The 20,011-nt window shown below is 42.8% G+C and overlaps 1 protein-coding gene across 3 annotated transcripts in view; it reads left to right on the plus strand.

Moving 5' to 3' along the window:
- Positions 1-20,011, plus strand: part of LOC134465518 (uncharacterized) — an 80,095-nt gene that overhangs the window by 59,016 nt on the left and 1,068 nt on the right. For all 3 annotated transcript variants that reach the window (XM_063219215.1, XM_063219217.1, XM_063219218.1), the window contains one exon: positions 13-20,005. In XM_063219215.1, the coding sequence (XP_063075285.1) occupies positions 13-19,105 (19,093 nt within the window). In that variant the 3' untranslated portion in view covers positions 19,106-20,005. The remainder of the gene's footprint in view (positions 1-12; positions 20,006-20,011) is intronic.

Genomic DNA, 20,011 nt, shown 5'->3' on the forward strand with positions numbered 1-20,011 from the left:
TTTCTTCTGTAGGGATTTTATCACCAACCCTTGGGCTGCTCGAGAAATAAGGGCTGGGTCATCAAATGAGGGCCTTGACAGACAAGTAAGTCAACTGCATTGTACAATTATCGCTGAACCCTCTATGATGATGATGATGTCACAAGTGAACAATCCACAAACACAAAAGGTGTCCCCAATGCAAAAGAAAAGTCTCATGGTAGACCTCACGGGGGCTGCTGCTGCTGCTGCATTTGTGCCATGGGACTACACTGAACATGGAGTTCAGCCTGGGTTGACTACACACCCCCACACTACACAGGCTGATGTGGGTTTTATTGAATGCAGCTCTAAGTCAACAATCCCCAGCCCTGGAAATCCCCTTGTGCCTGTGTCTATTCGAGACTTTGGTCGTTGTCTTACAGAGTCAGACCATGCTGAGACTGATTTCAGTGACCTGTTAGCTGAACTGCGAGGGGACCTTGTTGACATGAAGGCAAGCACAGTAGATTCTGAGGATGGTCACTCAAGTTCATCCGAAACTATTTCTTCAGCTAGCGAAAAGGAGTTTGACTCTGTTAGGCACAATACCCAATTTTCCACAGTTTTTGTGAAAAACAAGGCTTTGTCCACCCAAAGAGACAGTTACACAGAGAACTCTCCCATACCCTTTATTGATGAGTTTGAGGATACTACAAGTGTTCATTACATGACGCCCAGTGTCGTGCCATTGGAGTCAGAAAGGTGGATTTTACAACAAGAAACTCACACTTTCCAAGATCCAGAGTCTATACAGGGATCCCCAAAACCATATTGCACACAGGCTCCTCCCAATAATGCCACAAAATATGATCAACTGGCAAATAGCTCAACTCTAAATCAGCACAGTTTGTCTATTGGGCATTATATTAAGGATGATGTGATTGTGCGACCAAAGACATCTTTAGTCACACAAGGACAATCACACATTTCAAATACTGCAATGACATCCAAGTCATGTGATGACATATCTGCTGTAATCTTTGATTCACAGCAATTGACACCTCAACCTGTAATTGATAAACGTGCCCCAGTGTATGACAGTGTTCGTGCAGAGGTTGAAGAATCCAAATATGACTCAGTAGTTGCTGTAGAACTCATTGTAAGAAAACATCATATTCAGGATGAATGCTTAGTGGGGAGTGATAATGAAGAAAGTCTGCCTTTACCTGAAACCCAAATTAAAGAAAATGTATCCCAGTTGGCTGAAATTAAACCAGCTGCGTTTATAATGCCACACCTAACACCTTGCATTGTGAAGAGTAGAGATGTGCCTCAAGTCGCAGTGGCCACAACTGAAAACATAATGACACCATTATTTTCAGAAGATAGGGGAAATCAATATGTAAGCTGTACTCCTGAAACCAGTATACCTTCCTCTCCAGAATCTGTTGTGTCTCAGGGAGAATTCCAGCCCCTATATCCAGGCTCCCAAGTCCCTGACTATAGGGGTGCTGAATCAATCAGCTGCCTTAGGCAATCCTCACCAAAATCTGCATCTTTTCAAAATAGGGATGTAGGTATAGACATAGAGGAGTTCTATTCCAATTTGGGGATTGATAACAGGGATTCTAATGTATCACTTCCACGGTATATATGCTCACGACCTGAACCGTTTGCTTCTGTTTCCAGTGACCTCTTTTCAGAGGATAGAGGAAATCATTATGTAAGCTGCACTCCTGAAACCAGTATACCTTCTTATCCAGAATCTGTTGGGTCTCAGAGAGAATTCCAGCCCCTATATCCAGGCTCCCAAGTCCCTGACTATAGGGGTGCTGAATCAATCAGCTGCCTTAGGCAATCCTCACCAAAATCAGCATCTAGGGATAGGGATGTAGGTCTGGACATAGATGAGCTTTATTCCAATTTGGGGATTGAAGAGAGGGGTTTTGATGTACCACTTCCACGGTATATATGCTCACAACCTGAACCGTACAATATACCTTCTTCTCCAGAATCTGTTGTGTCTCAGAGAGAATTCGAGCCCCCATATCCGGGCTCCCAAATCCCTAACTATAGGGGTGCTGAATCAATCAGCAGCCTTAGGCAATCCTCACCAAAATCAGCATCTTTTGAAAATAGGGATGTAGGTCTGGACATAGAGGAGTTCTATTCCAATTTGGGGATTGCTGTGAGGGGTTCTGATGTACCTCTTCCAAGGTATATATGCTCACAACCTGAACCATTTGCTTCTGTTTCCGGTGACCTCTTTTCAGAGGATAGAGGAAATCATTATGTAAGCTGCACTCCTGAAACCAGTATACCCTCTTCTCCAGAATCTGTTGTGTCTCAGATAGAATTCAAGTGCCTATATCCAGGCTCCCAAGTCCCTGACTATAGGGGTGCTGAATCAATCAGCTGCCTTAGGCAATCCTCACCAAAATCAGCATCTAGGGATAGGGATGTAGGTCTGGACATAGAGGAGTTCTATTCCAATTTGGGGATTGAAGAGAGGGGTTTTGATGTTCCACTTCCACGGTATATATGCTCACAACCTGAACCGTACAATATACCTTCTTCTCCAAAATCTGTTGTGTCTCAGAGAGAATTCAAGCCCCCATATCCGGGCTCCCAAATCCCTGACTATAGGGGTGCCGAACCAATCAGCTGCCTTAGGCAATCCTCACCAAAATCATCATCTTTTGAAAATAGGGATGTAGGTCTGGACATAGAGAAGTTATATTCCAATTTGGGGATTGAAGAGAGGGGTTCTGATGTACCTCTTCCAAGGTATATATGCTCACAACCTGAACCGTTTGCTTCTGTGTCCGGTGACCTCTTTTCAGAGGACAGAGGAAATCATTATGTAAGCTGCACTCCTGAAACCAGTATACCCTCTTCTCCAGAATCTGTTGTGCCTCAGATAGAATTCAAGTGCCTTTATCCTAGCTCTCAAGTCTCTGACTATAGGGGTGCTGAATCAATCAGCTGCCTTAGGCAATCCTCACCAAAATCAGCATCTTTTGAAAATAGGGATGTAGGTCTGGACATAGATGAGCTCTATTCCAATTTGGGGATTGAAGATAGGGGTTCTGATGTACCACTTCCACGGTATATATGCTCACAACCTGAACCGTTTGCTTCTGTGCCCGGCGAAGGTAGTAGCTGTTCTGAAGAGAAGACAAGGCTTCATTCATTAGAGTCAATGTCACGTGATGAACAGAGCCCACAATTTGCTGATTCCCCGTTGCCTGAGTATGACTATCCAATTCATGAAAAATATGTTTACACCAGTAAAAGATGGCTGTGTTCATCCTCCATTGGATCAGGCATGGAGAACAATGACTTTAGTGATGAAGGTGAAGAGAGACCAAATTCATCAGAATCCTCATGTTCACTTGAGACCTACAGACACGTATCTACAGATTCACCCATTCCTCTGTACAGTGGCCCGTCCTTTGAGCAGTTTGTGTACGGAGCTTATACAACAGCATCTCCTATAACTGTAGCTTCAGACCCTGACTTTTTTGAAATGTATGTTGAGGAATTGTTTGAAGAAGACGGCTCACATTCACCAGGATCAGTTAGTTTATGTGATTCATGCAGACCATTGACTACTGAGTCACCTATTCCTCAGTATAATTTTACTGTATTTCAGCCAGTATTATACACTAGGGATGAATCATCTTCATCAACGTCGTTAGCATCAGATTATGAATGTTGTGACTTTTACGTTGAGGACTTATTTCAAGAAATGAGAGCAGACTCCCCGGACACCACAAGCTTATGTGATGATAACAGACAACTCTCTCCTGATTCCCCCATTCCGGACTATCATCCTGCAAAGTTAGAGTCATTACCACTCAAAGGGAGTAGATCGTCCTCTACTACATCACTGCTATCAGATATTGAGTACCCAGAGTTGTGTCTTGATAAGTTATTCAGTCAGGATCGATCATGGAGTCCAGATTCATCACGTTCACCAAACGCATACAGACCACTATCTCCTGATTCACCAATTCCACAGTTTGTTTGCCCCAATGTTCATCAATGTGTCTATGCAGGTGGTGGATTACATTCACCCATACCTCCAGAATTCGATATTGAATACTCTGAGATGTGCCTTGAGGAGTTGTTTTCTGAAAACAGAGCAGAGTCACCAGATTCAGAAATGCAAGACAAATGCACTGGTAGGACTATTCCTGATTGCTACAACCTCAGGTCATTATCACCAGATTATCTAACGTCTGAAAATGACTACACCTTATATAAACTTTCACTTGGGGAGGAAAGAATGTCTTCACCCGAATCATATTCCTCAGAAAATTACTATAGAATCTTCTGTGCAGACTCCCCAGTACCCCAGTATGGCCATGTTTCATGCGACACTGCAAGGTATAGTTGGACAGCAAGACCGTCTTCTCCAGATTCATCCATTGCATCAGATATTGAGTTCTCTGAACTTTGTCTTGATGAGTTGTTTAGAGAGGACAGAGCCTGGTCGCCAGATTCACCACATTCACCTGGCCCTCACAGACCTCTGTCTCCAGACTCTCCCATTCATGACTTTTGTCATGCTAAGCTAGATTCTATACTAAACATAAAAAGTAGATCATCCTCTACTACATCATTGCTATCAGATATTGAGTACCCAGAGTTGTGTCTGAATGAGTTGTTCAGTCAGGATCGATCATGGAGTCCAGATTCATCACATTCACCAAACACGTACAGACCACTGTCTCCTGATTCACCAATTCCACAGTTTGTTTGCTCAACTGTTTGTCCCTCCCTATATAGATGTGGTGTACTACATTCTCCCATACCTCTGGAATCAGATATTGAATACTCTGAGATGTGTATTGAGGAATTGTTCTCTGAAAAAAGAGCAGAGTCACCAGATTCAGAAATGCAAGACAAATGCACTGGTAGGACTATTCCTGATTGTTACAACCTCAGGTCATTATCACCAGATTCTTTAACGTCTGAAAATGACTACTCCTTATATAAACTTTGGCATGAGGAAGAAAGAATGTGTTCACCCGAATCATATTCCTCAGAAAATTACTATATAATCTTCTGTGCAGACTCCCCAGTACCCCAGTATGGCCATATTTCATGCGACACTGCAAGGTATAGTTGGGCGGCAAGACAGTCTTCTCCAGATTCGTCCATTGCATCAGATATTGAGTTCTCTGAACTTTCTCTTGGCGAGTTGTTCAGAGAGGACAAAGCCTGGTCACCAGATTCATCACATTCACCTGGCCCTCACAGACCTCTGTCTCCAGACTCTCCCATTCCTGTGTATGTCTGTCCTACCTGTGAACATTTCACCTACAGATGTTACAGGACCTGTCCCTCTCCGGTGTCTGTAACATCAGACATTGAGTACTCAGAAATGGACATTCAAGAACATCTACATGATGACAGACCATATTCACCCCAATCAGTGGCTTCACTTGATATGAACAGGGAACTGTCCCCTGATTCACCCGTTCCTCAATATGGCTTTCACATCTGTGAATGTTTTAACTACACAAGCAATAGGTCATCATCTCCCACATCCCTCGTGTCAGATATTGAATACTCTGAAATGTGTCTTGAAGCGTTGTTCAGTGAAGGCAGACCAGAGTCACCTGAATCTGTACTACTGGAAAGCCACACTAGGAGAATCATCAATAGCTCAGGCGAAGATAGACCATTATCACCAGACTCCTTAACATCTGAAAATGAGTATTTCATTACCTTCCACGAATGGTTAGAGGAAGAGAGACCATCTTCTCCCCAGTCCTGTGTATCTTTAAATGAGTACAGACCCCTGTCTCCTGACTCTCCTACTCCAGAATATTCCCATTATACACATGATCAGCAGGTCTGTTTTACTTGCAGGTCGTCTCCCATCTCCTTATCATCAGATATTGAATACTCAGACTTTTACCTTGAAGAGTTATTTCGAGAAATTAGAACAGACTCCCCAGACAGCACAAATTTATCTGAACAGTACTGCTTATCTGCCGATTCCCCCATTCCTGACTTTGGTCTTGCTAAGTTAGATTCAATACTATACACAAAAAGTAGATCGTCCTCTACTACATCACTATTATCAGATACTGAGTACCCAGAGTTGTGTCTGAAGGAGTTGTTCAGTCAGGATCGATCATGGAGTCCTGATTCATCACATTCGCCAAACACGTACAGACCACTGTCTCCTGATTCACCAATTCCACAGTTTGTTTGCCCCAATATTCATCAATATGTCTATGCAGGTAGTGGATTACATTCACCCATACCCCCAGAATCCGATATTGAATACTCTGAGATGTGCCTTGAAGAGCTGTTCTCTGAAAACAGAGCAGAGTCACCAGATTCAGAAATGCAAGACAAATGCACTGGTAGGACTATTCCTGATCGTTACAACCTCAGGTCATTATCACCAGAATCTATAGCCTCTGAAAATGACTACTCCTTATATTCCCTCAATTGGTTTGAGGAGGAAAGGACGTCTTCACCAGAATCCTTTACATCAGATAATTACTGTAGAATCCTCTGGGCAAACTCTCCTGTGCCCCAGTATGACCATATATGGTGTGACACTGCAAGACAGACCTGGGCAGCAAGATCGATATCTCCAGATTCCTCCATTGCATCAGATATTGAGTTCTCTGAACTTTGTCTTGACAAGTTGTTTAGAGAAGACAGATCCTGGTCACCAGATTCATCACATTCACCTGGACCTCACAGAACTCTGTCCACAGAATCTCCCATTCCTGACTTTGGTCATGCTAAGCTAGATTCAATACTATACACCAAAAGTAGATCGTCCTCTACTACATCACTGTTATCAGATATTGAGTACCCAGAGTTGTGTCTGAATGAGTTGTTCAGTCAGGATCGATCATGGAGTCCAGATTCATCACATTCGCCAAACACATACAGACCACTGTCTCCTGATTCACCAATTCCACAGTTTGTTTGCCCCAATATTCATCAATGTGTCTATGCAGGTAGTGGTTCAATTTCACCCATACCCCCAGAATCAGATATTGAATACTCTGACATGGGCCTTGAAGAGTTGTTCTCTGAAAACAGAGCAGAGTCACCAGATTCAGAAATGCATGACAAATGCATTGATAGGACTACTCCTGATTGTTACAACCTCAGGCCATTATCACCAGAATCTATAGCCTCTGAAAATGACTACACCTTATATTCCCTCAATTGGTTTGAAGAGGAGAGGACATCTTCACCAGAATCCTTTACATCAGATAATTACTGTAGAATCCTCTGGGCAGACTCTCCTGTGCCCCAGTATGACCACATATCGTTTGACACTGCAAGACAGACCTGGACAGCAAGATCGATCTCTCCAGAGTCATCCATCGCATCAGACATTGAGTACTCTCAACTTTGTCTTGATGAGTTGTTTAGAGAGGGCAGATCCTGGTCACCAGATTCAACCCATTCACCTGGTCCTCACAGACCTCTGTCTCCAGACTCTCCCATTCCAGAATATTCCCATTCTACACATGACCAGCAGGTGTGTTTTACTTGCCGGTCATCGTCTCCCATCTCCTTAGCATCAGATATTGAATACTCAGACTTTTACCTTGAAGAGTTATTTCAAGAAATGAGAGCAGACTCCCCAGACACCTCAAGCTTATTGGATGATAACAGACAACTGTCTCCTGATTCCCCCATTCCGGACTATAATCCTGCAAAGTTAGAGTCATTACCCCTCAAAGGGAGTAGATCGTCCTCTACCACATCACTGCTATCAGATATTGAGTACCCAGAGTTGAGTCTTGATGAGTTATTCAGTCAGGATCGATCATGGAGTCCAGATTCATCACATTCACCAAACACATACAGACCGCTGTCTCCTGATTCACCAATTCCACAGTTTGTTAGCCCCAATATTCATCAATGTGTCTATAAGTCTAGTGGATTAGATTCACCCATACCTCCAGAATTCGATATTGAATACTCTGAGATGTGCCTTGAAGAGTTGTTCTCTGAAAACAGAGCAGAGTCACCAGATTCAGAAATGCAAGACAAATGCACTGATAGGAATACTCCTGATTGTTACAACCTCAGGCCATTATCACCAGAATCTATAGCCTCTGAAAATTACTACAACTTATATTCCCTCAATTGGTTTGAAGAGGAAAGGACGTCTTCACCAGAATCCTTTTCATCAGATAATTACTGTAGAATCCTCTGGGCAGACTCTCCTGTGCCCCAGTATGACCATATATGGTGTGACACTGCAAGACAAACCTGGACAGCAAGATCGATCTCCCCAGAGTCGTCAATTGCATCAGATATCGAGTACTCTCAACTTTGTCTTGATGAGTTGTTTAGAGAGGACGGAGCCTGGTCACCAGATTCATCACATTCACCTGGTCCACACAGACCTCTGTCTACAGATTCTCCTATTCCTGTGTATGGCTGTCCTACCTACACGAAACCATCCATCAGAGCAACAGACTGTGAAGTGTCAGCCTCTGATGATATTGCATTTAATCAGAAGGGTAGACTAAGGTCCAAAGTGGGGTCACACCAGTTGATGTCACACATTTATGACCCACTTTTTAAAGGGACACACCTCAGTAATACGGTTATGACTATGGATCAAACAGAATCTGGGCTGAAAAGAACAGCAGAAAGAAATACAGACGAATCGGCAAGAGACCAAAGCCAAATAATAGAGATTTGGGATCAGGTCCAGGCTAGAAGACGAAGACTGTGGTCTCGGGACAGACCAGATTCGCCTGAATGTGTAATACCGGAAAGCCACGCTATCAGAACCACCATTAGCTCAGGTGAACATAGACCATCGTCACCAGACTCCCTAACATCTGGAAATGAGTATTTCAATACTTTCTATGAATGGTTAGAAGAAGACAGACCATCTTCTCCAGAGTCCTGTGTATCTTTAAAAGAGCACAGACCCCTGTCTCCTGACTCTCCTATTCCAGATTATTGCCATTATACACATGACCAGAAGGTCTGTTTTACTTGCAGGCCATCGTCTCCCATCTCCTTAGCATCAGATATTGAATACTCAGACTTTTACCTTGAAGAGTTATTTCAAGAAATTAGAGCAGACTCCCCAGACAGCGCAAACTTATCTGAAGAGTACAGGTTATCTGCCGATTCCCCCATTCCTTACTTTGGTCATGCTAAGCTATATTCCATACTATACACCAAAAGTAGATCGTCCTCTACTACATCACTGCTATCAGATATTGAGTACCCAGAGTTGTGTCTGAATGAGTTGTTCAGTCAGGATCGATCATGGAGTCCAGATTCATCACATTCACCAAACACATACAGACCACTATCTCCTGATTCACCAATTCCACAGTTTGTTTGCCCCAATGTTCATCAATGTGTCTATGCAGGTGGTGGTTCACATTCACCCATACCTCCAGAATCAGATATTGAATACTCTGAAATGGGTCTTGAGGAGTTGTTCTGTGAAAACAGAGCAGAGTCACCAGATTCAGAAATGCAAGACAAATGCACTGGTAGGACTATTCCTGAATGTTACAACCTCAGGCCATTATCACCAGAATCTATAGCCTCTGAAAATGACTACACCTTATATTCCCTCAATTGGTTTGAGGAAGAAAGGACGTCTTCACCAGAATCCTTTACATCAGATAATTACTGTAGAATCCTCTGGGCAGACTCTCCTGTGCCCCAGTATGGCCATATATGCTGTGACACTGCAAAACAGACCTGGACAGCAAGATCGATATCTCCAGATTCCTCCATTGCATCAGATATTGAGTTCTCTGAACTTTGTCTTGACGAGTTGTTTAAAGAAGACAGGGCCTGGTCACCAGATTCATCACATTCACCTGGACCTCACAGAACTCTGTCCACAGAATCTCCCATTCCTGACTTTGGTCATGCTAAGCTAGATTCAATACTATACACCAAAAGTAGATCGTCCTCTACTACATCACTGTTATCAGATATTGAGTACCCAGAGTTGTGTCTGAATGAGTTGTTCAGCCAGGATCGACCATGGAGTCCAGATTCATCACATTCACCAAACACATACAGACCACTGTCTCCTGATTCACCAATTCCACAGTTTGTTAGCCCCAATATTCATCAATGTGTCTATAAGTCTAGTGGATTAGATTCACCCATACCTCCAGAATTCGATATTGAATACTCTGACATGTACCTTGAAGAGTTGTTCTCTGAAAACAGAGCAGAGTCACCAGATTCAGAAATGCAAGACAAATGCACTGATAGGAATACTCCTGATTGTTACAACCTCAGGCCATTATCACCAGAATCTATAGCCTCTGAAAATTACTACAACTTATATTCCCTCAATTGGTTTGAAGAGGAAAGGACGTCTTCACCAGAATCCTTTACATCAGATAATTACTGTAGAATCCTCTGGGCAGACTCTCCTGTGCCCCAGTATGACCATATATGGTGTGACACTGCAAGACAGACCTGGACAGCAAGATCGATCTCCCCAGAGTCGTCAATTGCATCAGATATCGAGTACTCTCAACTTTGTCTTGATGAGTTGTTTAGAGAGGACGGAGCCTGGTCACCAGATCCATCACATTCACCTGGTCCTCACAGACCTCTGTCTACAGATTCTCCCATTCCTGTGTATGGCTTTCCTACCTACACAAAACCATCCATCAGAGCAACAGAATGTGAAGTGTCAGCCTCTGATGATATTGCATTTAATCAGAAGGGTAGACTAATGTCCAAAGTGGGGTCACACCAGTTGATGTCACACATTTATGACCCACTATTTAAAGGGACACACCTCAGTTATACGGTTATGACTATGGATCAAACAGAATCTGGGCTGAAAAGAACAGCAGAAAGAAATACAGAAGAATGGGCAAGAGACCAAAGCCAAATAATAGAGATTTGGGATCAGGTCCAGGCTAGAGGACAAAGACTGTGGTCTGGGGACAGACCAGATTTGCCTGAATGTGTAATACCGGAAAGCCACGCAATCAGAACCACCATTAGCTCAGGTGAACATAGACCATCGTCACCAGACTCCCTAACATCTGGAAATGAGTATTTCAATACTTTCTATGAATGGTTAGAAGAAGACAGACCATCTTCTCCAGAGTCCTGTGTATCTTTAAAAGAGCACAGACCCCTGTCTCCTGACTCTCCTATTCCAGATTATTGCCATTATACACATGACCAGAAGGTCTGTTTTACTTGCAGGCCATCGTCTCCCATCTCCTTAGCATCAGATATTGAATACTCAGACTTTTACCTTGAAGAGTTATTTCAAGAAATTAGAGCAGACTCCCCAGACAGCGCAAACTTATCTGAAGAGTACAGGTTATCTGCCGATTCCCCCATTCCTTACTTTGGTCATGCTAAGCTATATTCCATACTATACACCAAAAGTAGATCGTCCTCTACTACATCACTGCTATCAGATATTGAGTACCCAGAGTTGTGTCTGAATGAGTTGTTCAGTCAGGATCGATCATGGAGTCCAGATTCATCACATTCACCAAACACATACAGACCACTATCTCCTGATTCACCAATTCCACAGTTTGTTTGCCCCAATGTTCATCAATGTGTCTATGCAGGTGGTGGTTCACATTCACCCATACCTCCAGAATCAGATATTGAATACTCTGAGATGTGCCTTGAAGAGTTGTTCTCTGAAAACAGAGCAGAGTCACCAGATTCAGAAATGCAAGACAAATGCACTGATAGGAATACTCCTGATTGTTACAACCTCAGGCCATTATCACCAGAATCTATAGCCTCTGAAAATGACTACACCTTATATTCCCTCAATTGGTTTGAGGAAGAAAGGACGTCTTCACCAGAATCCTTTACATCAGATAATTACTGTAGAATCCTCTGGGCAGACTCTCCAGTGCCCCAGTATGGCCATATATGCTGTGACACTGCAAGACAGACCTGGACAGCAAGATCGATATCTCCAGATTCCTCCATTGCATCAGATATTGAGTTCTCTGAACTTTGTCTTGACGAGTTGTTTAAAGAAGACAGGGCCTGGTCACCAGATTCATCACATTCACCTGGACCTCACAGAACTCTGTCCACAGAATCTCCCATTCCTGACTTTGGTCATGCTAAGCTAGATTCAATACTATACACCAAAAGTAGATCGTCCTCTACTACATCACTGTTATCAGATATTGAGTACCCAGAGTTGTGTCTGAATGAGTTGTTCAGTCAGGATCGATCATGGAGTCCAGATTCATCACATTCGCCAAACACATACAGACCACTGTCTCCTGATTCACCAATTCCACAGTTTGTTTGCCCCAATATTCATCAATGTGTCTATGCAGGTAGTGGTTCAATTTCACCCATACCCCCAGAATCAGATATTGAATACTCTGACATGGGCCTTGAAGAGTTGTTCTCTGAAAACAGAGCAGAGTCACCAGATTCAGAAATGCAAGACAAATGCACTGATAGGAATAATCCTGATTGTTACAACCTCAGGCCATTATCACCAGAATCTATAGCCTCTGAAAATGACTACACCTTATATTCCCTCAATTGGTTTGAAGAGGAGAGGACATCTTCACCAGAATCCTTTACATCAGATAATTACTGTAGAATCCTCTGGGCAGACTCTCCTGTGCCCCAGTATGACCACATACCGTATGACACTGCAAGACAGACTTGGACAGCAAGATCGATCTCTCCAGAGTCATCTATCGCATCAGACATTGAGTACTCTCAACTTTGTCTTGATGAGTTGTTTAGAGAGGGCAGATCCTGGTCACCAGATTCAACCCATTCACCTGGTCCTCACAGACCTCTGTCTCCAGACTCTCCCATTTCAGAATATTTCCATTCTACACATGACCAGCAGGTGTGTTTTACTTGCCGGTCATCGTCTCCCATCTCCTTAGCATCAGATATTGAATACTCAGACTTTTACCTTGAAGAGTTATTTCAAGAAATGAGAGCAGACTCCCCAGACACCTCAAGCTTATTGGATGATAACAGACAACTGTCTCCTGATTCCCCCATTCCGGACTATAATCCTGCAAAGTTAGAGTCATTACCCCTCAAAGGGAGTAGATCGTCCTCTACCACATCACTGCTATCAGATATTGAGTACCCAGAGTTGAGTCTTGATGAGTTATTCAGTCAGGATCGATCATGGAGTCCAGATTCATCACATTCACCAAACACATACAGACCGCTGTCTCCTGATTCACCAATTCCACAGTTTGTTAGCCCCAATATTCATCAATGTGTCTATAAGTCTAGTGGATTAGATTCACCCATACCTCCAGAATTCGATATTGAATACTCTGAGATGTGCCTTGAAGAGTTGTTCTCTGAAAACAGAGCAGAGTCACCAGATTCAGAAATGCAAGACAAATGCACTGATAGGAATAATCCTGATTGTTACAACCTCAGGCCATTATCACCAGAGTCTATAGCCTCTGAAAATGACTACTCCTTATATTACCTCAATTGGTTTGAGGAGGAAAGGACATCTTCACCAGAATCCTTTACATCAGATAATTACTGTAGAATCCTCTCGGCAGACTCTCCTGTGCCCCAGTATGACCATATATTGTGTGACACTGCTAGACAGACCTGGGCAGCAAGATCGATATCTCCAGATTCCTCCATTTTATCAGATATTGAGTTCTCTGAACTTTGTCTTGACGAGTTGTTTAGAGAAGACAAATCCTGGTCACCCGATTCATCACATTCACCTGGACCTCACAGACCTCTGTCCACAGACTCTCCCATTCCTGACTTTGGTCATGCTAAGCTAGATTCAATACTATACACCAAAAGTAGATCATCCTCTACTACTTCACTGCTATCAGATATTGAGTACCCAGAGTTGTGTCTGAATGAGTTGTTCAGCCAGGATCGATCATGGAGTCCAGATTCATCACATTCACCAAACACATACAGACCACTGTCTCCCGATTCACCAATTCAACAGTTTGTTTGCCCCAATGTTCATCAATGTGTCTATGCAGGTAGTGGTTCACATTCACCCATACCCCCAGAATCAGATATTGAATACTCTGAGATGTGCCTTGAAGAGTTGTTCTCTGAAAACAGAGCAGAGTCACCAGATTCAGAAATACAAGACAAATGCACTGATAGGACTATTCCTGATTGCTACCTCAGATCATTATCACCAGAATCTATAGGCTCTGAAAATGACTACCCCTTATATTACCTCAATTGGTTTGAGGAGGAAAGGACATCGTCACCAGAATCCTTTACATCAGATAATTACTGTAGAATCCTCTGGGCAGACTCTCCTGTGCCCCAGTATGACCACATACCGTATGACACTGCAAGACAGACTTGGACAGCAAGATCGATCTCTCCAGAGTCATCTATCGCATCAGACATTGAGTACTCTCAACTTTGTCTTGATGAGTTGTTTAGAGAGGGCAGATCCTGGTCACCAGATTCAAACCATTCACCTGGTCCTCACAGACCTCTGTCTCCAGACTCTCCCATTTCAGAATATTTCCATTCTACACATGACCAGCAGGTTTGTTTTACTTGCCGGTCATCGTCTCCCATCTCCTTAGCATCAGATATTGAATACTCAGACTTTTACCTTGAAGAGTTATTTCAAGAAATGAGAGCAGACTCCCCAGAGACCACAGGCTTATGGGATGATAACAGACAACTGTCTCCTGATTCCCCCATTCCGGACTATCATCCTGCAAAGTTAGAGTCATTACCCCTCAAAGGGAGTCGATCGTCCTCTACTACATCACTGCTTTCAGATATTGAGTACCCAGAGTTGTGTCTTGATGAGTTATTCAGTCAGGATCGATCATGGAGTCCAGATTCATCACATTCACCAAAAACATACAGACCGCTGTCTCCTGATTCACCAATTCCACAGTTTGTTTGCCCCAATATTCATCAATGTGTCTATGCGGGTAGTGGATTAGATTCACCCATACCTCCAGAATTCGATGTTGAATACTCTGACATGTGCCTTGAAGAGTTGTTCTCTGAAAACAGAGCAGACTCACCAGATTCAGAAATGCAAGACAAATGCACTGATAGGAATGCTCCTGATTGCTACAACCTCAGGTCATTATCACCAGAATCTATAGCCTCTGAAAATGACTACACCTTATATTACCTCAATTGGTTTGAGGAGGAAAGGACATCTTCACCAGAATCCTTTACATCAGATAATTACTGTAGAATCCTCTCGGCAGACTCTCCTGTGCCCCAGTATGACCATATATGGTCTGACACTGCAAGACAGACCTGGGTGGCAAGATCCATCTCCCCAGAGTCATCAATTGCATCAGACATTGAGTACTCTCAACTTTGTCTTGATGAGCTGTTTAGAGAGGACAGATCCTGGTCACCAGATTCATCACATTCACCTGGCCCTCACAGACCTCTGTCTCCAGACTCTCCCACTCCAGTGTATGGCCGTCCTACCTGTGAACATTTAACCTACAGATGTTATAGGAACTGTCCCTCTCCAGAATCTGTCACATGCGGCTACAGATCACCATCCGAGTACCTGTGGTCAGATGTGGAGTATGCAGATGACTGTTACTTCCATATTGACGAACGCACATCATCTCCTGAATCAATTATTGACAGTTACACAGTTAATAGTTATATACCTACAATTCATTCACAATATGGGTCATATGAGAGTAGTGCAACTGTTAAAATAACCTCTTCCAATCTGTCTATGACACCTGACTATCGGTCTGCTATTGCTTTATCATCCACATCTAATTCTGGTCGAGAGAGCATGAATGCGATGAAGTCCAGGAAGAGAGCTAGAAAAATAAAGCAGCAGCTGCCAGATGATGCAGAGTGCTGTAAAACTAAAATTATATTGCTGGATATAAGTGATGAACTGGACTGTTCATTAGAGACTGCTTCATTTACCACAATGCTGTCAGCAAATTGCTTTGGCTCAAAAAGTGAAACTTGTCACAAAAGTGTTCAACAACAAATTGAAAAAACAACATTGAGAGAAGAAATGGTTGTGCAAACCCAGTCCATTGAATCACACAATGAAACGTGGGAGTATGGAAAGGTACATTCTAATATCCACCACACTACATGTAACTCACATGCCATGTCCCTACATCAGGATACATTTGTCTCATCTGAACCAGATACTCCAGACATATACCTTCTCACTAAATCAGGTGTAAAGGAAACCCGTACTGATCAGTCTGTCAGATCCATATCACCAGAATCTCTGTCCTCTCACGATTATTATTCATTCATTGACCGGGAAAGATGGGCTGAAGAGATCAGGTCTTGTTCTCCCAATTCAACGACATCTGTTACTGCCTATTCTGCCCTGCCACCAGATTCTCCCTTACCCCAGTTCATAGGTACGCATGAGAGGTTTGCAGTGCCCTCCTCAGGGATTAAAAGCTTGACAAATAGCCCCTCTTCTGAATCAGACATCTCTGACAGTGATGGAGCACTCTGCTGTCAAGACTCTGTGTTCACTGAAACAAGGAATCGGTCCCCAGACTCAGCTTCTTCAGTTAGTAAACCCAAGTGTTTCTCACACGATTCACAAGTTCCTCCGTGTAGAGAATTGCCCTATTCCTATGCAGACGCAGTTAAAGCAAACAGGTCATCATCCCATCATTCTTTAGCACCACACACCACAGATATTGATAATTACTCAGCTGATTGCAATGAAGAGAAGAGACCATACTCAGCGGATTCACTTACCACGGAGACAGCTATATGTATGTTACCAGAATGCTCCAGAAACGAATGCAGATCTGTCACACCAGAGTCTCTTACATCAGCAGATGAGCTTTTGTATGCAAGCTGCTTTAAAGATAGGAGGCCGTCCTCTCCTGGGACTCCCACAACTGATGCCAATTGTAATCTGCCACCAGATTCTCCAGTGCCACAGTACTATCTTAATCCAACAGTTGTATCGCACTCTACTGGTTTCCAGTGCTCCTCCCCCATGTCAGCAGTGTCAGACAGTGAGAGCGATGGGTATTATTATCTGCAAGACTCCTTCCTTCTTGAGGAGAGGCCTTTAGTATCTCCTGACTCAGTTTCTTTCTCCAGGCCCCTTACTCCTGACTCGCCTGTTCCCCAGTTTAATTTGTGCACACCACAGATTATCCAGCCACACAGATCTGCATCCCCACTGTCCATGTCATCAGACACAGAGTGTTATGAAAACAGCTTGAAGTGCGAACATATGTCACATGAGGTCAGGCCAGAATCTCCCATGTCAGTTTCAGCAGATGAACAATATGTGTTTGCGTCAGAAACAAAATATTCTTTGATTACCAGCTCTCCATTATCCCAGTCTGCCATTATAGAAAGTGATAATGACCTTTCAGAGGACTTATATGCGGAAATAGGCCCATCACCAGAAGCATTGTCATTAGTTTCTGAGGGTAGGCATCTGTCTGTTGATTCCCCTGTTCAACAGTACCATAACCTTGAGGATAGTACCATGTATTCATGGGGTCAATCTTGTTCTTCACATTCTTGTAAATCTGTATCATCTGACACCGAATACTCACAACATAGTATTGAGGGGTTGTGCCACAAGGAAAGAACAAATGTACCCCAGTCACAATGGCGCGATTCTGACTCTGAAACCCGATCTCTATCTCCAGAGTCTGCAAGTACCTCAGGTAGCATTGAGGATTTCCTTATGGAGTTGTGTCAGTGGCGTAGGCCATCCTCTCCTGAAGCATACTGTGAATTGGATGCATTCAGCATCCTCTCACCTGACTCACCTGTTCCCCAGTACGGATGTTCATTGGCTGTCAACTTTCCTCATTCTACATATCTCAGATGTACATCTGCTTTGTCTCTGATATCAGAAAACTCAGAGGAGGAACAGTGTTTTGACTGTTTCACAGAGAGCAGGCCCATGTCTCCAGAATCTGCTTGTTCTTTGAGTGAATTTAGACCCCTATCACCCGACTCTCCAGTGCCTTATTATGGACATCATATCTCATTGTCAGCACTGACCAGATCCTCTACACCTGCTTCCTTGGTGTCAGATATAGATATTGCTGAACCTGAAAGTGAACCATTTAGCTATAATGAAAGGGCGGAATCACCCGAGTCTGCTATTCTTGACGAGGAAAATGAAGGAAATATGACATTTTTTGATATATTGGAACCTAAAATGATACCTGACAATGAGTGTGAGCCAGTACAGTTTAAACTCTTTTCTGATCTAGTTAGAAAAACGTCATCCAAGTCAGACAATATAATAGGTGATCCCAGTGCCCTCAGCTCTGATGTCTTGTTGCCCCAGTGTAGTTTTCCACCAGATAAACACATTCTGCCTTTTACAGTATGCACATCTCCATCAGCAGAGCAGTCAGAGTTAGACAACAAAACTTTCTCAGAGAATGAAAGATTGGACTCATATGAACTAGAGTCAGTGCATTCTGAAAGTGCATCTCCATCAACAACACCAATGATCTTATATTCAGACCAGTCAGAGTTAGACATTGAAATTTGCTTAGAGAAGGAAAGACCGGACTCATACGGACCAGAGTCATTGCAGTCTAAAATTGGAGAATGTAGGGATATGCATGCTGTAGTTGCACAGAGGCGTCCGTCGCCTGTATCCGACATTTCTGACAGTGATGGAGGAGCACAGCTATATCTGGATTACCTAGATGATTACACAAGGCCTGTTTCTCCTGAATCAGTCTCCTCTTTTAATGAATACACATGCTTGCCAGCTGACTCACCAGTTCCGCAGTTTAGAACTTTATTTTCAAACACCAGAGTATCATTTCCCAGAGATAGGTCATCCTCTCCCGAATCATTAAAATCTGACTCATCTGATGAATACATGATTTTTGATCTAGAGGACGTTTTCCAAACGCGGCCTGAATCTCCCCAGTCTGATTTTTATGATAATGAGTGTAAAGGAACTGTGTCCTCCTCACCCAGTAGCGCAGACGTAATAGCTAAGACAGAGACAGTAGATAATGTGACATCAAATTCTGTGCCTGTGCTCCAGCTGGTATACAAAGCAGTCCCAAACAAACTAATGGCCCATGTGTTTGACCCACCCTATAAAGGCGAAACATTCACAAGTAAGACTGGAGTTTTTGAAAGAGTAGATCCAAGAATGTAAATAAGAGAGAGAAAGATAAAAGCCACGTTAATTTAGATAAATTAGTATTATTAAACACCTGCTTCTTTGTTTTGATGACATCAATGTTAATTTCAGTACAGATAGAATTCAAGATTCACGTCATGACCTCACCATATACTGTATACCCTTGCAAAACAAAACAATGAATTACCAATAGTAAACTGCAATTGCCCGTTTTCTTGCAGCTATAGTGTGGTAGGATTGATTTTGAAAGGGAGGGATTATTAGGTTTGAAATAGTTTTCTGCAGTATGTTTTGGAATTGATTTGATCAATAGGTCTCCCTAAAATGTAGGATTAGCACAGAACAACTGATTAGGAAATCATTCAGGTAAGATGTGGTAAATCAAAGCAAATGTTTTAAATTCTTATTATTATCATATTATCTATTTTGGCCTTTGGCATAGCATGTATCTGCAGTGATGTCACTAGTGAAGTATGATGGGTTTCCTGTTTAATTATGTATTTTTGAAAAACAAATCCTTTGGATTTTAAAATGAATCAGTCTATATAACTTTATTTTATGTGCATCAGTGAATAGCATGTCTGATTCCTTCAAAACAAGGTACATACTGCTAGTCCTCCACATGCATTTTACCAAAACCTAAACTTCACATCAGCCTAACACGTCATTTTCAAATCAACACCTTTGAGTCACATATTTGAGTCATTTGCCAGTTGACATATTACTCAATCAAATAAACGACAACATCAAGAGTATCAACACAAGAAACCCCCAGTGAAGAAGAGGACAGTATGTTTTTCAAGTCTGTAGAAAGTAACAACTGGAAAACGGCCCTCAAGACACTCGAGACAAGTGGGTTGGACACAGCTCGCATTTGGATTGATGACACAGGTTCTCAGATGGCTCCCAGTGTTGGTAAGA

Source organism: Engraulis encrasicolus, chromosome 16, assembly GCF_034702125.1.
Source record: "Engraulis encrasicolus isolate BLACKSEA-1 chromosome 16, IST_EnEncr_1.0, whole genome shotgun sequence".
In the NCBI taxonomy this organism is placed as follows: Eukaryota; Metazoa; Chordata; class Actinopteri; order Clupeiformes; family Engraulidae; genus Engraulis; species Engraulis encrasicolus.